This window comes from Brachyhypopomus gauderio, chromosome 11 (assembly GCF_052324685.1).
Source record: "Brachyhypopomus gauderio isolate BG-103 chromosome 11, BGAUD_0.2, whole genome shotgun sequence".
Lineage (NCBI taxonomy): Eukaryota > Metazoa > Chordata > Actinopteri > Gymnotiformes > Hypopomidae > Brachyhypopomus > Brachyhypopomus gauderio.
Window position 1 is genome coordinate 7,110,942 of NC_135221.1, and position 23,629 is coordinate 7,134,570.

The 23,629-nt window shown below is 43.8% G+C and overlaps 2 protein-coding genes across 4 annotated transcripts; one reads left to right on the top strand and one right to left on the bottom strand.

Moving 5' to 3' along the window:
- Positions 1-1,529: 1,529 nt before the first annotated feature.
- Positions 1,530-13,970, top strand: LOC143526808 (uncharacterized). Of its 3 annotated transcripts, XM_077021479.1 has the most exons (6): positions 1,541-1,754; positions 2,184-2,482; positions 5,729-5,905; positions 8,166-8,384; positions 11,551-11,764; positions 13,516-13,970. In XM_077021479.1, exons 2-6 carry the CDS (start codon positions 2,360-2,362, stop codon positions 13,692-13,694), a joined length of 912 nt encoding a protein of 303 aa, XP_076877594.1. In that variant the 5' UTR covers positions 1,541-1,754; positions 2,184-2,359; the 3' UTR covers positions 13,695-13,970. The 3 variants fall into 3 exon arrangements, with proteins under 3 accessions (XP_076877593.1, XP_076877592.1, XP_076877594.1); XM_077021477.1 differs by having other exon boundaries at positions 1,537-2,482; XM_077021478.1 differs by lacking the exon at positions 5,729-5,905 and having other exon boundaries at positions 1,530-2,482.
- Positions 13,971-16,503: 2,533 nt separating this feature from the next.
- pdia3 (protein disulfide isomerase family A, member 3) lies at positions 16,504-22,600 on the bottom strand. The gene is made up of 13 exons (XM_077021481.1): positions 22,272-22,600; positions 21,036-21,114; positions 20,775-20,892; positions 20,404-20,511; positions 20,160-20,289; positions 19,915-20,031; positions 19,700-19,825; positions 18,137-18,319; positions 17,784-17,892; positions 17,546-17,674; positions 17,312-17,391; positions 17,166-17,223; positions 16,504-17,010 (listed from the first exon to the last, which is right to left on the bottom strand). Exons 1-13 carry the CDS (start codon positions 22,457-22,459, stop codon positions 16,888-16,890), a joined length of 1,548 nt encoding a protein of 515 aa, XP_076877596.1. The 5' UTR covers positions 22,460-22,600; the 3' UTR covers positions 16,504-16,887.
- Between the last annotated feature and the right edge of the window lie 1,029 nt (positions 22,601-23,629).

A 23,629-nucleotide genomic window follows, 5' to 3' on the forward strand; every position in this document is an offset into this window, starting at 1 on the left:
AAGTATGATGATCATAATCACTTTTCTTACATTTCGTCTTATACTATTTTTGCACAGTCATTATTGGCAGGGCAGCAGTTGGCTGAAGTCAAACATACACTATATTGCTAAAACGTACCTTCCTTGACTCACATATGACCTTAAGTGACATCCCATTCCTAATCCATACGGTTCAATATGACGCTGGTCCACCCTCTGCAGCTAGAACAGCTTCAACTCTTCTGGCAAGGTTGTTCACGAGGTTTAGGAGTGTGTTTATGGGAATTTTGACCATTTTTCCAGAAACACATTTGTGAAGTCACATACTGATGTTGGACGAGAAGGTCTGGCTCTGAGTCTCTGCTCTAATTTATCCCAAAGGTGTTTTATTGGGTTGAGGTCAGGACTCTAACCAATCAAGTTCATCCACACCAGACTCTGCCATCCATGTCTTTATGGACTTTGCTTTGTGCACTAGTGCAGTCATGTTGGAAGAGGAAGGGGCCAGCTCCAAACTTCCCACAAATTGTCCAAAATGTCTTGGTATGCTGAAGCATTCAGTGTTCCTTTCACTGGAACTAAGGGGCCAAGCCCAGCTTCTGAAAAACAACCCCACACCATAATCTCCTCTCCACCAAACTTTACACTTGGCACAATGCAGTCAGACAAGTACCGTTCTCCTGGCAACTGCCAAACCCAGACTCGTCCATCAGGTTGTCAGATGGAGAAGCGCGATTCGTCACTCCAGAGAATGCAGTGGTGTAAAGCATGCTGCCACTGGACCCTAGAGCAGTGGAGGCGTGCTTTACACCACTGCATCCGGCGCTTTGCATTGCACTTGTGATGTATGGCTTGGATGCTGCTGCTTGACTATGGAAACCCATTCCATGAAGCTCTCTGAGCACTGTTCTTGAACTAATTGGAAGGCCACATGAAGTTTGGATGTCTACAGTGATTGACTCTGCAGAAAGTTGGCGATCTCTTCACACTACGCTTCAGCATCCGCTGACCCCCGCTCCGTCCGGCTGAGTTGCTGTCATTCCCAAATGCTTCTATTTTCTTATAATACAGCTGACAGTTGACTGTGGGAAGTTTACGAGCGAGGAAATTTCACGACTGGGTTTGTTGCACAGGTGGCATCCTACCACAGTTCTACACTGGACTTCACTGAGCTCCTGACAGCGACCAATTCTTTCACAAATGTTTGTAAAAACAGTCTGCATACCTACGTGCTTAATTTTATACACCTGTGGCAATGAAAGTGATTGGAATACATAATTCCGACAATTTGGATGGGTGAGAAAATACTTTTGCCAATATAGTGTACGAGGTCCAATTTCATCGACTTGACTCCTTCTATTGGATCAATAATGGACAGAAATAACGCAGAGATGTGCAGTGTGTTTCTAAAAATACACATGCATCATGTTGCAAAAAGCGAGCTCCTCTCGTCGAACTAAAGCTGAGCTAAGGGTTTTCTGCTACCTTTGTTGGAGAACAGCGTGCGTACAGCACTGCCAACCGCTTTGTGGACTACAATTTCAACAGTTATTTTGGGGGTATTATAGGAAATCTCACTTTAAATGTGTTGCGATGGCCCACGATAAGTTTCGATAGAGTGCTGTCCCGATTGAGGCTGGCGAAAGAGGCGTCTCTAGTCAGTGAGGCTTTCAGAGTGTAAGCAGGCACACACACACACACACTCGCGCCACAGTCGGTTTCGCACTTGCACCGGTAATCTGCAGCGTCCCGCACCACGCTGTGTTCTCTATCAGGTCAGTCTGTAACATATCAAGAGTTTTGAATGCTATTTTTAAAATCGAAGATGTAAATTGAGAATAATCCGCTGCGTTTCTTCGGGTTTAGTCGAGTTTTCGTGATTCCTGGGTGGTGAGCGCATTTGCATGTTATCCTCTCTTTTCGTGCGCGTGTGTCTCCAGCTGTAGCTAAGCTGGACAAGACGAGAAAGGTCTCAAAGAAGTGAAGCTCTGTATTTGTCTGATTAATGAAAAATCACGTTATGAACGGGGTAAAGGTGGAAAACACTGGCGACAGTGCCAACAGAAGCGTGGAGGAGCAGTATCGGACGCTCGCGTATGACACTGCGCTCAGTACTTTATTAGCAGTGGTGGTCTACGTGGTCGTGAAAGTGAGCTTGGACGGGATCCGACAATGGCGAGCACGAATCTCGGTTCTAATCGTAGGCTCCGGTCCTATTGGCCTGACGGCGGCTCTGGTCGCTGTTCGCACCGGCAAGGTGCTGAAACTCACCGTGCTGGACGAGCGCTACAGGACCGCTCTCCTTTGCAGACCTCAGCAGATCGCTCTGGACACCCGCAGCGTTAAATTTCTTCATGGCTTGGGAGTAGACTTTGATAATATGGAGGGATGCTGGCACAACGACCATTTCTTCACCAAAATTGGAGTGTTTCAAGAATATCTGTTGAGCATCCTGGAGCAGAAGAAGCAAAAGGTCGACGTGAAAGTCCAGCTAGGAACAAAGGTGAGGAAGTTCACGTCTATTTTCACTTTTACTCTCACTACACATAAGGCCGTAGTACTAGACTCTGCTAAGATTCTGTACTGCAAGCAACAACGCAAACATTCTTTTCAGCGTGTCAGAATGTGTGTTCAAGACACAATTTCTCAGGACTGCCACTCAGGACAGAATAATGATGCTGACGTAGCTTGTTTTCTGTTCATTGTTAATCAGACAGACAGCCGGGTACCTGACGGAGACAATCCACACAAAGGATACGAGATGCACGTGGTTGAATGTATTTAACAAGCACGTGATATCTCCTGCTAGACTTAAAATCAATAAAAACACATTTTCTCAATCACATTAATGTGTATCCCTGACATGAGCATATATTTTATTTTGTTTGCACTGGAAAGTTTTTGTGTGTAAAACTGCATTGGGTTTCATTTTAAAAGCATTTGCATGATTCGGACCCCTGCCCACCTTAAAGGTAACAGCTGGAATATGCAATGAAAAAGAATCGGTAACAGAATCTGTAATAACAGAAGAGAGAGGATAAATTAGTAGAATATGTAGCATTTTCTGTGGTTTTAGCATCTTTCAGTCAATGACAGCTTGACCCTCAGGACACCAGAGCTGCTTACTGGCTGTCTAAATCTCAAGAGGAGCCCATCCGATCTGCTTGACTTTCACAAAAATTATACAGATCATAACAGTACTTGTTGCTGTTATTAATGACTATTTCTGGTAAACACTTGTGGGGTGAAATGTAGGAAAAATGAGAACCCCAAGAACCCAGCCTGGAGGTCTGGGCAGGTTCTACCCATGCAAGAGGACCAAACCCAAAGAACTCCACAAAATTCAATAGAGAAAAGGATTGTCATTGTATGACTCCATTTAAGGTTAATCTTATAGAACACACTACTGGATCAGTGGTACCATCTGAGATAAGTTACATATATTTAAAGGAATATTTTGCCGTTCAATCTCATAGAACATGGCTGCAATATAGGGTTTAATGGACATAATTGATCACTATTTTTTGCCAGATGTGATGCTATCAGTATCAGTTTGTTTTAGATGGTGACCAACAGACTGAACCACTGTCTGGTCAGATGTTTCCCTATAAATTCCACATCTCGCCATCAGCTCATTATACAGTGACAGGATCTGCTACATTCCAGGCTGGCTTGCCTCATTGTGCACTTGCCTCTAGCATCAGTGCACTTGCATATGAAACAGTCACAACACCCATACCGTGACCTCTGATATTCGCTCATTTCGTTCCAAGCTTTTATCAACGCCCACTGCCTCAGGACCAGGCGTGCAAAGGCACAGCAGGAGCAAAGGAAGTCCTGAGCATCACAGGAGCCCCAAGGCGGCCTGGCGCTCAGAGCATTAGAATGTGAAAGATCTTCTAAAACTGATGAAATCCAAGCAAGGAGTTGAAACAATCCAGAAGGGGAACCCAGTTCATATGGAGCGTGTGATGAAAGGCAACGGCCCAAGGCATCCTGAGCTCGGGCTCCTCTCTGGTGGAGGAACACCTGGAGACACAGCTGCAGTGTGTGTGTGGGGGGGCCGTTTGTACCAGGTGGATGTACTGCACAAACCGTCATGACGAGCAGCGCAAGCGCTTTTTCGTTTGAGTTGCGCCATCCCAACGGCTCACCTGTGACTCACGGATGTTTTGTGAGGTGTGTTGTGTAATCTCATTAGCAACACACAGAGCAGCAGACAGTACTGTAGTGTGGGAACTGACTGAATTGGCCAATGTGGGCTTTACATACAAATGTTTGAGTTTAGCGGAGGTTGGGTGACCACGCCGAGGCAGTACCAGGCAGACAAAAGGCAGACAAGACCTTTTAATAGATACACTGTCCTCCTTCGGTATGCCACACTACTCCCCCTCTCTCTCTCTCTCTCTCTCTCTCTCTCTCTCTCTCTCTCTCTCTCTCTCTCTCTCTCTCTCTCTCTCTCTCTCTCTCTCTTCCTCCCTCACCCCTCCTTCTCTCACTTTTTCTCTCGCTCTCTCCCTTGCTCTTGTGCTGTGTGTGTGTGTGTGTGTCTCAGAGCTGACCGGCCACTCTCCCTAGCTTCTTCTTTCATACAGCCAGGAGCTTTGCAGTACCCGCCACAGCAGTGCTTGTTCCTGTCTGGACTGGAAGAAGCTTTTATATTTAGCTGTGACCTCTTTGTCTGGGTTCCTTTGGCTGTCTTATCTTCATGCGTGGCTGCACAGGAGGGCCTGGGCTGCAGTGTACCACCGAAACGAGCCTTCTGCACAAAACCTAAAGAGGCCTCAAAACTCCCATGGAGAGGCGTGTTTATTTTTAATCTGTGTAAAAGACATGAGGGCAGAGAGGGCGTGACACGCAAGTGGTTCTACGTGTCTCTGTGCCAAGCATTTTTTTAAACAATACAGATGCTGCTTTTCTAGTGACTAGCAGCATCTGTGCAAAAAGTAATTTCTCCATAATGTTATTTATTGATTTACTCATTCATTTAGGTTCATGCAATTGGCCAGATTGCACGGCACAGTGTTAGAATTCAGACTGTCTGCTCATTTTGACCCTTATCTCTTTGTAGACCCTCTTTGATGTAACCAGACACACTGACAATCTCAAGGCCAACGAGACAAAACAGAACTGAATGTGATTTGATTTAGTGGTGTTTCGGGTGAGGAGACGTCGGTTTGGCTCAGCGGGTGGGATAGAGTGCACAGAATGACCCTGCTGGAGCCAAACCCAGCTACAATACAGCTACAATCCAGCTACAATTAAGCTACAATTCAGCTACAATATGCTGCTGCCCAGACGTCAGATCCTTGTAATTATCTTCTGTGCTTTTAACTCGCTCCCTGTCTGTTGTCTAAGAGAGCCATTCATGTTGTTGTTTTTTGTTGTTTGTTTTTGTGTTTGCTTGTGCTTGCTTTTGTGTTTGCTTCAAAGAACATTTACAAAGGACATTCATAGCTTAATTGTAATAGATTGTAGCTTAATCAATACCAGTGTATTCCAAATAGTCAAAAACCCCACTACAGAAGAAGATATCTTCTTTTTTCCTGTATATATATATATATATATATATATATATAGGTGTATACTAAAATAGGTGTATATAGGTGTATAGGTGTATTTAGGTGTATACTAAAATCGCAATATGCCTAAGCTAGACATTATCAAACCTAACCCTAACCCTGTCTAACTCTCACTCACTCTTCTGTCTTTCTCTCTATCTGTCTGCTCACCCGTCTCTCCCCATTAGTTCACAGATGAGTATCTGCGGAGGATGTTGAGTGGAGAATGGCCCCGAGTCATTGTTGTGGCTGACGGCTCTTGTGGGGATTCCTGCTCCGTGTTGGGCATTAGCTCAGAGTACATCGTTGAGTCGTGCCATGCCTACGGAGCTAATGCCACTATTGAAAGACTGGATCAGAGACAGGTTGGTCTTAACATCTCTTAACATAGCAGTGGATGGCAATTTTATCATTGTCCTCAGTAGTGGACATGACATAAAGGGCCAAAGATGCACAATGCGTCTTTGACCTGAAAGAATAACTGGGAAAAAAAACCCATTGAAGCCGAGCATATTTGATGGTGGAGCGAGATGTGCTCCGCATACTCTCTCTCTCTTGAATAATCTTGAGATCCAGTTAAAGCTGTTGGTGCAGGTGGAGGTATAGGAGTAGGTGGAGGTATAGGAGTTAGTCTAGGTATAGATGTAGGTGTAGGAATAGGAGTAGGTGTAGGTATAGGAGTAGATGTAGGTATAGATGTAGATGTAGGTATAGGAGTAGGTGTAGTTACTGGAGAAGGTGTAGGCCTATAGGGGAACTCACATGACACTTAGAGGTTATTACAGCTGCAATCTAGCCAGTCCAGCCTGTCTAGCCAGCCTAGACATCCATTACCACAACAGCCATATGTTTATTTAGCACTGTAGTTGTTCGGTGGAGACACTAAGAGCCATAATGTTAAATGTCAGTTTGTGACTTTTGCACAGACTTATCAAACAGAATTGCAGCCTTGCAGTGTTTGTGGAGTGCACGTCTCACCACGTGCTCTCCCATCTCCATCTTTGTTCCTTCTGTTGTAGTGTTAGTCTATTCGTACTTGCCTCTGACCCTGTCGTTGACCTCTGACCCTGCCCATTCATTTGTGATGGATCTGTGCACTTATCTCGGGCGCTATCTGGGGCTGCGATACTCGGGCCGGCTACGGGCGTTCGCCATGGGCAGCAGGCCTAAGCTAATCAGCCATGATGAATAATAAGCCCCTCTCAGAGCGACGTGAACGGCGATGACGCAGAAGAGACGAGCCTGCCGGAGGCTCCGGTACCTGCGTCAGCCGAGAGAGCTCACAGCTCCGCTCATTTCCTCCGCTTTTCTTTAGAAAAGGCTTCTGTTGGACTACACAATCCCCCCCCCCCCCCCCCCAAAAGCTCCACGCCTCCCCCTTTTTGTTTTCATGTCTTACGTCTGCAGCTCACAGAACAGAGTTGGACAATAAAACAAAGGCAGATATGGTTCCCGCTAAGAAATGAATGAAAAGCTGATATGTGGCTCTGTGTAGCTTCTCTGTGTTGGAGTTAATATCTGGCACCTATCTTGCATCCCCTACACTTAATCTCTTGCAATGCGTAATATCAGACTAATCACATTTAATGTGGGCACTGGGGTTTTGCAGTATAAAATGGTTGATTGCTTCTGGTCTAATAAAAATGGACACCTTGGCCAGGTGCTGCTGTTGTCCTGCCAGGGACCCTGGGTTGGCTGACAGAGAATCGCAGGTGGCGTAGTGCTCAGCGACGGCAGTGGGGTTACACACGAAGGCACACACACGCGAGGAAGGGGTTGCACAGGCTTTGATCTCATTTCCGCAACTGAGGACAAAGTTATACTAACAGCTATACAAACACACCCGAGGGTCACGGTGCATTCTGTTGTCTGAACAGTTGGAAGCCCAAACTGATTTTAGCCCTAAGCTTAACTTGTTAACAATGAGCCTTACAGAAATGAACTGGTTTTGGATCCTTCTGCAATGAATTCCCAGAGACCAAAAGTGAGTTTGTGTGTTGGCAAGGAAACAACTAGGGTTAATCAGAGGTCAGAGAATCATAAAGGCCACAGAGTTTCATTTCCTGGTGTTTGTTCCTGCCGATATGTGACCTGGTTTGGTTGTGCTGTGCTGAGATTTCTGCACTTGTTAGCAACCTGCACAGTTTATTATGTCTTACAAAGGAAATAGGATTAGACAATCAAATTTACTATCTTATCTGCATCAGTACAAAACACGACCAAATTTGGTCTGCCCCCACTTGACAGAAGCAGAAGAGACAAACAGAACTAGCACAAGTTTCACTCGCAATAAAGAAAAAGTCTCCGCACTGCCATTTACTCTTCAAGCTGTATAAAATGCTATTTTCCATTCTTGCAAACCCATAAGAATAAATGCTTCAAGTCATTTGTGATTTAATTGTCCAAGTGATGGTGCTTTATGTTGAGATGAAACAGAGACCAGCACTACATGATTAGGAAGCTGCTGTAAGGGCTTCTGCTGTCTCTAAACCCCCTTTCAAACCCAGGAAGATCATCAGTTACCAGGCTTCCACAGTCATATACAGTACCCAGTCTAGGAAAAAGACAGAGACAGTCAAAGAGAAAGAGACAACGAGTGTTATGTATGTCTTTTCTCCCCTGCAGGTCCCCACTCCAGAGATCAGAGCTCATAGTCTGTACTTTGACCTGTCAGCATATGGCATTGACGCTGTTAAAGAACCTCGCAACTCCTCCCAAGTCTCACCTAAGCCAGGCTTCCACCTGAAGATCTACGGAACCTTCCGGAACCGCTACATGGCGCTGGCCTGCACATCTGCAGACTCGAAGATGATGCGTTTCCTGCGCCACACCGCCAACTCCTTAGTAAGAGGCTTACAGATCCCAGCATGCTTCAACTTTACATGGCACCTCTAAAGAGCGCGGAGAGATGGTTGATCAACTCTGCCAGGGTATATTATAAACTACTCACAAAGAATTTGGGGTATTTGGCTTTCGAGTGAAATTTCAGGATGAACCTAAAATCCACTCTAACCTTTGTGACCGTTTCTTAACTCCTCTAAAGCTTTAAGGTCTTCTACTCAATCATTACTGGCTGTTCTGGGGTCCCGTCTGAAACATAAAGAGAATCGTTGGACTTTTTCTGTTACTGCACCAAGACTCTGGAATGATCTTCCCAATAATGTCAGAAATGCATCACCTGTGATGGTTTATAAATCTAAGCTTAAAACACTCTTTTATTGCTCAGTATTTGGCAACCAATGAACTGTGTTATTGTGGATTAAGGACTATGCTAATATTAATATATGTTTGAAGTTGGTAATAGAGGTAGGACATTTTATTTGTTAATTGAACAGCACTTTGGTTTTAAATATGCTATAAATAAAATTTTACTTACTAATTTTTAAATGCACATGTCCAACTGTTCAACGTTTCAGTACCTTTTGCACAACTTGCTGTTCTCCAACAAGGAGCTTAACAGCAAAATTCACTACCGGTGTTTAATCCATCCAATACATTTCCTGGTTCAATTAGAATTGGTATTTAAACTGTCCTCTTCATCATGCTGTTTTCACGTTTTGACATCATAAGACCAAGACAACACCTAACGACTGATCAAGAACATCACGCCATTGCGAAGCTACGGAAGTGGCCATTAAATTTAGAGTGTCATCAGCAGGTTGCAACAGAGATACAGAGAGACTAGAAGAGTCACAGAAAGGCGTAGAAGTGGACGTCCTTTAGCCACATCGCACACTGATGACAGCTTCACTGAGAACAGTGTCCTGCGGAAGCAGATGATGAACGCCACACAACTCAAAACACATTAAGGGAGTTGAGAGGCACCCGAGTGTCACGTCAGACCATTTGAAACCGTTTACATCAGAGTGGTCTGTGTGCTAGATGACCTGCAAGGACACCTGACCACACCACCAGACACAGGTGTCATTGTCTTGCATGGGTCAGGGAGCATTTACGCTAGACGAGGGACCGATGGGCCTCAGTGCTGTTCACTGATGAAGATCGATTCACAATGAGCAGAAATGGTGGCCGCCAACGATGTTGGAGATGTCAAGGAGAGCGCTACGTATCAGCCACTGTTTGGCCTTTGGTGGTGTTGGTGTTACAGTATGGACAGGTGTGTCTAGTTAATACAGAACTGCCCTACACATTGTGAATGGTACAGTGACAAGCTCACACTACATGAACAACAGCTTTAATCCAGTTATTGTGCCTCCGCTAATTTCCACAATGCTCCAGCTCATCTAGGTCACATCATTAGGCAATGACTGCTGGAGACTAGGGTACCTTAAATGAAGTGGCCCGCACTTTCTCCAGACCTGAATCCCATAGAAAAACTATGGGATTAGCTGAGTCACTGTGTAGATGCTCGTAACTCTGTACCCCAGAACCTCAATGACCTGAGGACTCTTCAAGAAGCGTGGTATACCATGTCTCAGCAGACAATAAGTCGACTTGAGCATGAGATGTCGTAGTCAAGGTGTAATTGATGCTCATGACATTTTTTGTTGGGGTTTACACACCACGGTTGTCTTTTGTTTCAATAAATTGTTTTGAGATGAGAAAATCACCATTGCATGCTTCTACTTACATGCTCTTCTTTCATGATGTAATATCATTGTTGCGTTAACTTTTTACATTTTCCATAAATTTCACCCGAAAGCCAAATATCACTAACTTTTTGTGAGTAGTGTATATAAGAAGTATTTTTTTAAATATCTAATAGACTAATCTAAATATCTAATATATTGGTCATATTTTATATATAGATGATGGTCAAGAAGTGGCATGTGTGTGCTGTGGAGAGCATGTCTAACAGTGTGTGTGTGTGTGTGTGTGTGTGTGGCGTGAGGTGGGGGGGGGGGGGGGTGTCTTGTCTAACAACAGTCCTGTGTGTGTGTGCTGTGAGCTGTGGGTGAGGGGGGGCACGTCTCACAGCGGTGCTGTCCTGTCCTGTGCGTGAGGGGGAGCACGTCTGACAGAGGTGCTCTGTTGTTCTGTGAGTGTGTCTCACGCCGCTCACTGTCCCTGAGGGGCTTAGCAGTGTTGGGGCGAGCGGCAGTCTGTACCCAAGACTAATTACTCCTGCGACAAACTACAGCAGCGACTCCCTTCAGACTCTATAATCACCTACTACCTCTGCACACAGCCCACATTCTCACCTTATACGTTGTACGATTAAAAACTTAGAAAATCAAATCTCATTGATTCCATCTTTGTGAAATCACTCCCTGGTCCATAGGTCACACGTGGAGGAAAGTAAGGATGAAAGAAAGGATGGATGGACAGTGTGAATATTCGGGTGGAGAAAGGATGGAATGAGAGAGAGAGAGAATGAAAGAGTGTCAGAAGGAAATAGAGAAAGGGAGAGGGAGGGAAAGAGTAAGAATGTTTATTATGAGTGTCGTCACAGTGCCCAGTTAGTGTGACAGAGCACGTCATTCACTGAGATGCATGCTGTTACCTGGTTACAGCAATGGTGAATGTGTGTATGTATTTGTGTGTGTGTGTGTGAGAGAGAGAGAGAGAGAGAGAGAGAGAGAGAGAGAGAGAGAGAGAGAGAGAGAGAGAGAGAGAGAGAGAGAGAGAGAGATGGACAGAGAGCATAGGGGAGACGTTACCAAGACACCGTAGGAGGATGGTGGGGGCAAGGATATGAGTCAGCAGAGCATGTGGCATTTATTTGCTTCTTTGTAGGTGTGTGTGTGTGTGTATGTGTGTGTGTGTGTGTGTTTAGACATACTGACTTAGGGCTTATGTAAACATGTTTATTTTTTCAGAACTTATATATGCATTACAATAGATTTTGATAAATCTTGTTCTACTTCTAGATTTTACATGGATATGTGGCTATTCTGTCTTTTGGACATGACTATGAGTAGACTAGTGCAATTAAATCTGAGACATAGAGGTCTTTGGTAACACTAAAACATACCCCACACACACACACACACACACACGTTCTCCCCATCCTGCCAAAGCTTGTCCCCACTGCTACTCTCTGTTCCAGATCATGAAGAACATCTTCCACCAGTCCTTCAACGCCTACAAGACAGACATCGAGCCTCGACTGAGCGAACTCACGCTGCACCGCATGCAGTGCAGCCGCAAGCTCTCCGAGATTATGCTGTCTCACCGCCGCGTCAGCGCCGCGTACATCGAGGGCGACAATGTGGCCGTCACGGTGGAGGGCGAGGCTGCCCGCGTGCTCAACTTCGACACCGGTGAGTCGATCTTCCACTCGGACTCCTGGAGTCACATGTATTGTATGTGCACACCCCTCGTAGTTAGTGAACTCTGGTGTTGTCAGCCACAGCCGTCGCTGATGGGTGTGTGAAGTCAAATGTAACAATCGAATGGTCAAAGACAAACATCAGAAACACAGTGGTAGGAGCTTTTATCACTTTGTTTTGGGAAACCTCTGCCCTTCTCTTTTGGGCCCCGTTCGAGTGTAAGTGGCTTTGTTGGGATCAGGAGTGTCTGGAAGCAACACCATCCAAGTCAAAAAGTGGCAGACCAAAGAGAATCATGAAGCGAAACCACCAAGTTCTGAAGCGTGTAAAAATCTCTTGGTCTCCATGGCCGAACATCTGTGTACCAGTCTAAGATCACTCTCACAAAGAGGTCAATCTGGATTTGCAGAATGTTACCTAGCAGAATAGTGTTAGCAGTAAAATGTAGTAGAAGAGGGATATCAGTCTAGTAGAGGAGAGATATCGGTCTGGAAGACGAGAGATATCGGTCTGGTAGAGGAGAGATATCGGTCTGGTAGAGGAGAGATATCGGTCTGGTAGAGGAAAGATATCGATCTGGTAGAGGAGAGATATCAGTCTAGTAGAGGAGAGATATCGGTCTGGTAGAGGAGAGATATCGGTCTGGTAGAGGAGAGATATCAGTCTAGTAGAGGAGAGATATCGGTCTGGAAGACGAGAGATATCGGTCTGGTAGAGGAGAGATATCGGTCTGGTAGAGGAGAGATATCGGTCTGGTAGAGGAGAGATATCAGTCTAGTAGAGGAGAGATATCGGTCTGGAAGACGAGAGATATCGGTCTGGTAGAGGAGAGATATCGGTCTGGTAGAGGAAAGATATCGATCTGGTAGAGGAAAGATATCGATCTGGTAGAGGAGGGATATCAGTCTGGTATAGGAGAGATATCGATCTGGTAGAAGAGAGATATAGGTCTGGTAGAGGAGAGATATCGGTCTGGTAGAGGAGAGATATCGGTCTGGTAGAGGAGAGATATAGGTCTGGTAGAGGAGAGATATCGGTCTGGTAGAGGAGGGACATCGGTCTAGTAGAGGAGAGATATCGGTCTGGTAGAGGAGAGATATAGGTCTGGTAGAGGAGAGATATCGGTCTGGTAGAGGAGGGACATCGGTCTAGTAGAGGAGAGATATCGGTCTGGTAGAGGAGGGATATCAGTCTAGTAGAGGAGAGATATCGGTCTGGTAGAGGAGAGATATTGGTCTGGTATAGAAGGGATATTGGTCTATTAGAGGAGAGATATCGGTCTAGTAAAGGAGGGATACCGGTCTGGTAGAGGAGAGATCCAAAAATAGAGGACCATAATATGGTAGTATTGTCTATAGTCTTTGGAATGGGATGTCTGACAAGCTCATATAAATGTGGCCAGGTGCCCATATATTTGTGGCTATACAGTGTACTGCTACTGCTCTTGTGTCTAAGACTCTTTCTCTTCTATGTGTCATATTTGTTTGGATGAGGCGTACTGTATGCATATCCACTTAGTAATGAATACCACAGCCGTAACATTTGCTGTTACTGACAATGCTTAAGCATTTACCATTTGGGAGAGGCACTGCCCAAATCTCGACAGTCTGGAACTTTTCCCAGGCTGAAACTAGCCCTGTTTTTCTTTGAAAAACAGACTACATAATTAATATATTAAATATCAGTATTTATTGCTTTTAACTTTTATGTGCACGCAACATATTACTGCCACTTTTTGAAAGGTTGTGGCGTCAACCTCGGGATGAGGGGCTTGGAGGCTCTGGGGGTGTTCATCTACAGGACCGCTACTGCCCAAGATCACAATGATGTATTTGAGGCCCTTTCAGCCAAAATCCAGCACTCCAAGCAAGTGGCAGAGAGCTTCAGACAAACTGGACTGGCAGCAGCTATGTTTGAATGAGAGACAGAAGGAGAGGGCTTTTGCCTCTGAAGGTTTACGTGATGTAACAGTCGCAGGTGAAGTGATCTGTTGTGTATTTGTCGTATTTGGAGTACTGTCATTTCATGTAAGTGCCAAAAGGGACCAAATTTTGTTGTTTAAAGCTTTTGCTCTGCAAAGATTACGACCTGCTGCAGCTGCAGAGGTCACCGTGTTATGATCGGAGAAAAAAAAAGTGTCCAGTGGAGGCTACCGTGTTCTAATACTCTTCATCACGTTCCATCTTTCTACACAATCGTCCACACCACACACCTACACAGTGCCTCTCAGTGTCACCGGATAAAGTAAAACAGGCTGCAATCTGTTATTAAACCTCTCTTTCTGAAATACACTTTTTGAATACTTTTTTTAATGCTGATTTTAATGCTGAATACTGATTTAATTGAGGCTTTCCCACTTTTTTCTTTTCTTTTTTTGGCTATAAGCTTAACAAAAGTGCCTGGCAGATACTGACACAACCACAAATATGAGTATTGTACCCGAGGTATCTCTAAAGAGTACTGATATTTGTTAATAAAGAAAAACATGTATGCTTCAAAGTCATGGGTGGGATGTTTTCTGTTAAATGGTGTGATTTATACATGTTTTGTTTGTAATTATATAATTTCCATTTGAGATTTTAACGAATAAATAAAAATAACATAAAAATGGTTTTCGTTCATATTCATTAGAAACCCTCATATGCAATGTTCTTGCTTATACTGCCATCTAGTGTAAGCTACTCAGTAGTGAACTGACAGAGACGAGTTTACAATACTTATATGATTTAACAAAAGACAAAGCAGCTTTACAGAATTCTAGGTGATAAGGAAAATTACCAAATCATACAAATGATATATATGATATATAAAATTACTTGCCAAATCACATAGTTGGTACACAGTATAAACATTACTGTGCAACCATTAGATTAGCTGTTTAAGCAATGATATGGTGACCACATATAATTAGTTCTCAGTGCATAGAGTGCAACTAGAAAATACAGGAAACCTCTATGCAGTATTAACAAACCAAATAAAAACTATAGGCTACAGTGGCAAATATTTAGAGTCAGAGCAGAGCAAGAGCAGAAACCTACCTCTCTTTAGGACAGTCTACCCAAAAGATGTCCCAAGGGATGTCACTCTAAATACTGAGAAAACAATTTCATCCTGAAAACAGTTTTTGTATACATATTTGTGTCTTATGTATATTCATAAAGACTGAAAAAAATTCTTTATGGTCATTATACCCTTGCTAAAACAAATCTAATGGTGTGGTGACCTAGGACTATTGCTGTGAGATTATATATACTCACCGGCCTTAATCCTTCGTGGCATAGATTCAACAAGGTACTGGAAACCAGTGGCGGACTTAGAAATTTGGGGGCTCAAGGCAAATTTAGCTAGGGGGCCAATCAACATTAATATGCAAGTCAAGTTAACAAGTCAGGGGGCCCCTACAGTGGGCTGCAGTGGGAGGGGCCCAAGGCATTTGCCTAGTCATGCCTCTATGCAAAGACCACCTCTGCTGGAAACATTCCTCAGAGAGTCTGGTCCATATTGACATGATGTCATCACACAGTTGCTGCAGATTTGTCAGCTGCACATCCATGATGTGAATCTCCCGTTCCACCACATCCCAAAGGTGCTCTATTGGTCTGAGATCTGGTGACTGAAGTACAGTGAACACATAGTTGTGTTCAAGAAACCAGTCTGAGATGATTTGTGATTTATGACATGGCATGTTACCCTGCTGGAAGTACCAATCAGAAGATGGGTACACTGTGGTCATAAAGAGATGGACATGGTCAGCTCAGTGTCCTGTTCCTAGCCCACAGGACTGGCACCCTGTGTGGTCTACTGCTGTAGCCCATCTGCCTCAAGGTACGACGTGTTGTGCGTTCAGAGATGCTCTTCTCCGTGTCCCGGTTGTAACGGCTGGTTATTTGAGTTACCGTTGCCGTTCTATCCGCTCGAACCAGTCTGTCCATTCTCTTGACCTCTGGCATCAACAAGGCATTTGCGCCCACAGAACTGCTGTTCAGCATGCGTAAATGCATCGAGTTGCTGCCATGTGATTGGCTGGTTTGACATTTGCGTTAATGAGCAATTGGACAAGTGTACCTAATAAAGTAGCCAGTGAATGTGTGTGTGTATATATATATACACACACACACACACACACACACACACACTTGATATTATACCCAACATTTATACATCATTGCCACACACAGCTGTCATTCTTTCAGATGAGTGAAGAACAAAATTTACTTATAAGCTCAACATGAACGAACACACACACACACACAGTTCATGGGATTCTCAGTAATACAACTAGACCAATATGATGGACGTTTCCAGGATATATAGTAACAGGACAAAAATTGCGGTCGGAAGGAACCAGCAGGTAGCCGAGCTTTAAAACAAACATAGCTCCTCCCCCTACTGTGATACCAGATTACTCAAAAATAATACCATGCATTTGATTCTTGTGCAGATACAAAAATCTTAGGCTACAACCTCATTTAACATCTTTGGGATTAAAGAGTTTCTACAACTCCAGTAAGACATGCTCATTAAATCTCAGCACTCTTCAAGCCACTGGATTACCTGAAAGAACAGAACACAAGGATATAGGCACTGGGGAACCAAGCTTGGTAATGGTGTGCTGCACATGCTCCCTAAAAAAACAGCCCCATGATCCTACTTGAGGGTTGTTTTGAGAAGAGCCATCAGAACTGGTAAGATACTGAACACTATGCCACAGCAAGAAATAAAAAAAACAGTTTGTTTAGTGGGCCTTTATTTCACAATCTTTCCAAATGTACAAAATGAGATATGGTACAAAGAAAAACAAAACCCCTAAATTCAAAACCCTACCCCATTTCCAAGAGAAAGCAAATGTGACGGAAATTGGTCTCAAAAATCTAAGCGCCTCTTTGTGGTACAGCAAGAAAAAAAAAATTAAGTAATCTCAATTTGACCACACTGTACCTCTTCCATATTATCTAATCCCACAGAGGTCTGGCCACCACAACTTTCCACAGTGTCCCCCAGAGCAACAGGACCACGAGGACAGCCAGTGTCGGAGCATTCTGATGGTCTAAAGTTGGAATTTTATTTAGCTCCTCTACTTGATCCCCTCCTCAGAATTCCTGATCTTCGACCACTTATAACTCCGACTTATCCTTCTTCTTCTTCTTCGACTTCTTCTCTTCCGTGTCCTTTGCAACTAGTGGGTTACTTGCCTCCTTCTTCAGATAGGAAATAAAGTCACTGACTTCACGGCCTCCCTAAAAAGCAATAAAGGGATTGAAACCTGATCAAACCTCAGCAGACAAACAAGGACCGTCGCCATATTGGTCACATTTCGCAAATCTGCAACTATAGAATGCCACTCATTACACAAACACAGTAAACATGAACAAATTAGCCAAAATGGACAAACCTCATATCTCTTTGGATTCTGTTTCTGTCCAGCTGGAGAGAAATAGATGGTGGGGAACCTGAAACACAGCACGCCAGGTCAAACCTTCCCAGGTGAGAGAACATCAGAGAAGCAGGAAGCTGTAGACTGCACGTCAAGACACATACCCTCTAACTTCATATGGGGATGGGACATCATTAGCTGTGGCGTCCATCTTGGCAATGATGACATTTGGATCATCGGAGAGCTGCAAGACGGAAGAACAGAGATTCAGATGAATAAATTAGCTTAATAAAAATAATAAATCAACAGGTTTTGCAGTTCTTGTACTGTGGCCTGCATGAGTATTTAATGTTGCTTTGATTAACGTGTGTGTGAGATACACAGGTTGTAACACTCACCTTCTCACCCAGTTCTTTGTATTTTGGCTCAAGGCTTTTACAGTGCCCACACCAGGGGGCATAGAACTCGATGAGCACATCCTTGCTATCATCATTCACAATGGAGTCAAAGTTTTCAGCCACAAGGACCTAAAAACATTCAATGAGTTTGGAGTAAGACCCAACGAGAGAACTCCGTATTAAGAAATCAAAAAAATTAAAACAAAAATACAACATGGCACTTGTTTTATGAACTCACTTTGACTGGACCATCATTGTTCTCAGGAATGGGTTCAGACTTCAAATAACGCTTCAGTTTTCCATCAAAGTAATCCTGCAGAAACCTCTCCAGAGCCTTCCCATCGCGCCTACACAACACACAGTCCCAAGCCATGAAGGAAACCAGGTACAACAGCAGCTGTCATCCAAAGTAGTCAAACAGTTTCTTCCTGTTCCCACCGAACAGGAAACGGTTTTTGCACGTGTGATAGAATGGAGCAATTAGTGTTGGAATACAAGTCTTGACTTATGTTCACACAACACCGACCTGTTTAGACCCACACTACTAAAAATAACGACCCGGCCACACCTCAGCTGTTGAGAATCACTTACGAGAATTCCTCCTGCATCACGTATTTGTCTCCTTTGTTGGTACGGATGCCGACGACCGGCAGCTCTCCACTCCCGGCATCCAAGCCCAACTCTGACACATCATGGCTGAAGCTGTTCTTGTTGGCCACAGCAAAGCTAAGCTTCTTCCCCTGGTCCAGGAAGCCCTTGGCCACCTTCATGACCCTACAAGGCAGACCAAATGACAGTCAGGAATTTCACCTACAGTTGACACCCCACCAAACAAAAAGGATGCAGCAAATGAGTAACAGTATTTTAGAATGACAAGATATTTTAATACCCCTATAGTGGTGAAAATATGAACCCTACTGCTAGTCTGTATAAACTAAAATTGGGTTAAAACAATTAACCAACCGGGAACTCAATTTGCTTAATCTGTGAGGTCCTTATATAAACCACCACCCAGGGATGTGTTCAAGGTGTCGGCCAAGATGTGGTCAGAAAAGCTAAGAGGGAAGATCATTTCAGCACACCAACACATCCAAGGCCTCGAACACTCCTAGAGAGCCCACTGGAAGCGTCGTACAGAAGATCAAACACCACAGCACTCTAGCAAACATTTCTGGCCATGGGAGAAAGCTCAAAATGTTGAGGCCTTAGCAATTTTATCAGGACAATAAAAGAACCACTCCTTACCCACCCCCCCATGAACATGGTAACAAATCAGTCAGTGCCTACAATGAGATAACAACCGGGGCCTTGATGGCCACACTCCACAATGCACATTACTCCTGACCGAGAAGCACAAGGGTTGACCGGAATATGCAATAGTTCTAGGACATCGGTCTATGGAGTGAGCAAACAAAACTGCAGCTGGTGCAAGAAAAGCAAGTTTTTATGAAAAGAAGAATTCTGCATGGGTCAGTTACATGGGAATTTTCTGCACGTCACTAGCATCATTGATTCATAGAAATATCAAGCCATTATGAGAAGGAATGTTATGCCTGCTGTGGCAAACTTAAACCTTGGTGATGACCGATCTCTGCAGCAAGACAATGATCCCAAACACGATTCTAAGTCAACCAAAACTTGGTTAAGTAATCAGTGTCCTAGAGTGGCCTTCTCAGCCTCTACATTCAAGTTCCCCAGAAGCATTTTGACAGGATTTAAAGCAAAGTGTTCGCAGCATGGAAATCAAATCTCAATGAGCTAGAATCTTTTGCATGAGAAAAAGAGGCAAGGATTTCACAAGAGAGCCATCAGACATTTGTCAGAACTTACTGAAATCACTCAGATTAACAAGGTTCACCAAGTACTGTGGCTGAGGGGTGAATTGATTTGTAAAGAGAACTACGTTGTTTTTATTCAAGGTCAAAATAAATATGTTTACAGAGTTTTGTCTTCTCAATTCTGTACACATCTTGATACAATTTAAGAGGAGGAGTTAAATATTTGCAGTTGCATCTGTATGCTCACCTGACAAACAGCATGAGGAACGGTGAGCATACAGATGCTCATGTTAAGCCCTTCATAGCACCAGTAATGTGAATGATGTCTCCCTTAATACTTGGGGATCACAGTTCAGCAAGACAAAAAGTATCTTACCTGTTCCTCCAGTAGTTGGAGCCCTTAGGATTTTTTTCATAGTCCACATCATAATACGCCACCATCAAGTCTTTACCCTTCAGCTGGTCTTTGTTGTCATCAGTCATGTGGGGGCATATTCCAAACCTACCACACAAAGGGAAAAGCAGCTACAGGTTTATATCCCCTAAATGAACTAATCTTAACGTAGACAGTGTTCAGCAAAATCAACTTACACATTGTCCTGAATGAACTTCTTGATCTTGGCGCTAGTGAACTTGTCCTCAACAAACTTAACGCTGCTCTCTTCAAATTTGTTATTGAGGCGAGGTGGCCGGAACAGAATGACATCCCTGAAATTATAGAACTTGGTTTAATAATAATTTTATTTTATTTTTTTAAGTATAACAAACTTTCATAATTCATCATGAATGATGACTGGAGAATGGGGCGCAGGATGGCAGCAGGAGACTCCACTTACTCTCCCTCAACGTCATGTTTCTTCAGCAGCTCCTCCAGGTTTGTGTGAGCGAAGCGGTAGGACTCTCTCAGGGCACTGGCTGCCTTCAGGAACTCGCTCTGGGCCGAACTTCCAGCATCGGCAAAGAAACCTAAAAACGGGTTTCAATATAGTTCATCACAGAACGTCAGGCTACACACTTCTAATGGAAAAGCAAACAATGATCATCAAATAGAAGTAAAACCAGATCTATGAATATTCTCACCCACAACGCTGGGATCACGGTCGCCGATGAACTTTTCAAGTTGTTCTGCAGTTTTGAGCTCCACAGAGGCTGGGCCTGCCTGCTTCTTGAGGTGGCTAACAATCCCATCTATAGAATTGACAGATAGCAACAGGATTAGAAGCAAATTCTAGGTTTACTGGTTACGGTTCCTTGAGGGACATTAGCAGAGCACCATGTCAGGCCGTTAGGGATTCAACAAGACTCCCTCGTTTCCATTTCCAACTTTACCCAAGTAAAATACAATTTTTGAAGAGGCTTAAAAAAATAAAATAAATCACATTAAAAGAAACAAGTTTGACAGAACAGCAGGGAGACATAGAAAGCACAAGAAAGCAAGAAAATGAACACACCTGCAGTTCTGGGACCATCATATGAACCAGAGTCCTCCCCATCTCTGAAAATCTTCAAGGTTGGGTAGCCACTCACACCATACTTGCTACACACATTGCTGTTGGCAGTGCAGTCCACCTAAAATCAAGCAGGATATGACATCATCTACATAGTTTTTACATGTGCCCAATCCCATTCTAACTACAACCAAACGATAATAACCACAACAGTGATAGCACACCGATACTAGTGCATGCAGGTAACGTGAAGCTGAACATTACCTTGGCCAGTGAGACGGTGCCCTTCAAGCGCGTAGCAGCAGACTCATACTCTGGAGCAAGTTTCTTACAGTGTCCACACCTAATAGTTACATTAAACACAGTTCAACAAGGACTTTAGTTCATTCAAATCTACTTAAAATCAAATAAATTGCTGTATTTGCTGTCCAAGTACTGTGGCCAAACTGGCCATATAAAAGACTGGTATGTTTGTTGAAATCTAACAAATGTACAAGATAAAACCACTCCAAATCACCCTCCATCTCAACTCACTGAACTCAAGACATATCTGCTGTACAAACGGCTTCATTTTTCGGCCGCACTACGTCTAACCACCGAGAGCCAATCAGAGTCGGACAACAAAACTTAAGCGTCCAATCAGCACATTACAACGGAGATAGGCCAACCCTCCTCCTCCTCCAACGCTTCCTCCCCATCACGCCAATGAACTGTTAAGTTAACAATTAGCCGACAACCCACCAAATAAAAATTACAAACGCACCAGGAGTGTAGCTGAAAAGAAATAAGTTGCGTATCAATTTAGCGCCAATATAACTCACTGAGATTGCAGCCATCATGGCGTTAAAACGTATCCGTGTAGCCATCTGAGCTACTTAACAAGAGGACTGGCCACTCAGACATTACACCGTCCACCTACACGGACTGGTGCTAAACTTAAACATTTCGAGCTGAAAATGTCCAATAACGTTAGATATTTTAAGGACAATCGGGCGACTCGACTGTCCAACTGAGCAGCAGTTACCCGCAGCTAGCCCGTGTAGCCTAGCTTTGTCTCGCGGGCTAACGCCATCCGTCTCGAGTGCAGCAGCGCGCGTGACTCACAAACTACCCTCTCGTGCACCTTAAACCGGGGCAAAAGTGGGCCTGCATTAGGCTCGGAACCGGTTACGCCGTGGTCGCAAACTACCAGCATGGTCCAAAGATGTTGACGAGTTAAGATGCTCCTCAAAAAACAAAACAAAAGATAAAGCAGTTTGCAGGCAAAGAATGAAACTGAAACTTGTTTAAAAGAAGCTGCGCATGTAAAGCGGTCGGCCCAACATTTACTACTCCCTACATGACTGTTCTCGCAAATAAGTGATGAAACTCCACATGCATGTTAGCTGATGTTGCCTGGTCGATTTACCTGTCGTTTTCTTGCGCTAAAATGCAGCGAAGAGTAACCTAGTCTTGGTTTGCATGTGCTTCAAGTGAGCGATTAATCGAACAGGCACGTACCAGGGCGCGAAGAATTCGACGAGGATTAAATCGTGGTCTCCGATTTTGCTGTCAAAATCGTCATCTGTGAACTCCAGCACATCACTCGCCCGCGCAGCTCCGGCCAGAAACGCCAAAAACACGAAAGCCAACATAATGAAAGTCTTACGGGCGCGTCTGCGGAACAGAGGATGTTCACTGCAGGACATGCAAAAAAATGCGCTGGCTACTTATCCAGACTATCCAAGTCCAGGCCAGGAGGAGCTGACAATGTGCACACAAGGAAAAAGAAACGTTCAAGCGGCAAGGATGTGCAAACCCGGAGCTGCCCAGACAAACACAGTGTGGCATCTCACCATTGGGTTTTCAGGAGCGTCGTAACGTCTCAATCAGCCAATCGGAGCGCTGGATATACACATTTCCTTGTTAAGAAATTCCTGCCAATTAATAAAAAAGTAATCGACAGTAAAGCTTTTGTGAATAACGTTTTTAATGTGATATTTCACAAAGACGGCTGCTGCCGCACGTTTACAGTAATGCACCGTATATATATATATTATACATAATGACCTACACCACAGCGTCGCTCCCATATATAATCACTATTGGGGACAGCACCATCACAGATTTCACTTCATGGTACGTTGTATAGCTATTGTTTAATGTGTATCGTCGGAATATTGCCTATATTGCTCAACAACTGCCACCAAATTTCTTGAGTACGTCAGCACACTTGGCCAATAAACCTGAATCCGATTATGATATAGGCTAGTGCATTAATCCAAAGACACCCAAACTACTCTACGGGCCTTGATGAATTGTTTCAATTAGCCCATTTATTTATTACGTATTTTAGTCTACTGATTAACGAAGGATAAATTAAACAGAGCATACGCTCGTTGTATTACATTCTAATTTGTTTTTAATTTTCAGAATGACTGCGAATTTCCTGGTAACCACCAGATTTATCACATTTGCTGTGAATTAATCAAATGGGATTAACACAAATCAGGACAGACGATCTAGACTTTTTAACTGCTGAAAAAGTTAAGTTGCAAGATGAGGAGACACTGTGGTGTATAAGGCCATATTCGGTATGTTGACATTGTATTCTCTGATTTCAGTTGTTTTCTGTCACTGTCCAGAGTGGATTCATTTGTATGGATTCATTTGTAAAACACGATCGCATTGCAAACTCATTATTTCCTAAAAATTATGAAAAAGTTGTAAAAGAAGGAATTTTCTCTTTTGGTTCAAATGGTTTGTCTCATCGGGTAACGGCAAATTATGAATAACATCTTCACTGAAACATTTTTTATAACCTTGAATACAGTCTATGCCGCTGGCAGTAGCAAATATCGCGAGACTTAAAACACCTC

What these genes read in the sequence shown, in the direction of transcription:
- LOC143526808 (XM_077021477.1), top strand. Translation starts at nt 1,985, where the DNA reads ATGAAAAATCACGTTATGAACGGGGTAAAGGTGGAAAACACTGGCGAC. An exon ending in AAAGACTGGATCAGAGACAG is followed by an intron (nt 5,906 to 8,165) that starts GTTGGTCTTAAC and finishes TCTCCCCTGCAG; the next exon opens with GTCCCCACTCCAGAGATCAG. An exon ending in CGTGCTCAACTTCGACACCG is followed by an intron (nt 11,765 to 13,515) that starts GTGAGTCGATCT and finishes ACTTTTTGAAAG; the next exon opens with GTTGTGGCGTCAACCTCGGG.
- pdia3 (XM_077021481.1), bottom strand. Translation starts at nt 22,459, where the DNA reads ATGTCCTGCAGTGAACATCCTCTGTTCCGCAGACGCGCCCGTAAGACT. An exon ending in AAGTTCATTCAGGACAATGT is followed by an intron (nt 19,826 to 19,914) that starts GTAAGTTGATTT and finishes TTTGTGTGGTAG; the next exon opens with GTTTGGAATATGCCCCCACA. An exon ending in TCCAACTACTGGAGGAACAG is followed by an intron (nt 18,320 to 19,699) that starts GTAAGATACTTT and finishes TCTGCCTTGTAG; the next exon opens with GGTCATGAAGGTGGCCAAGG.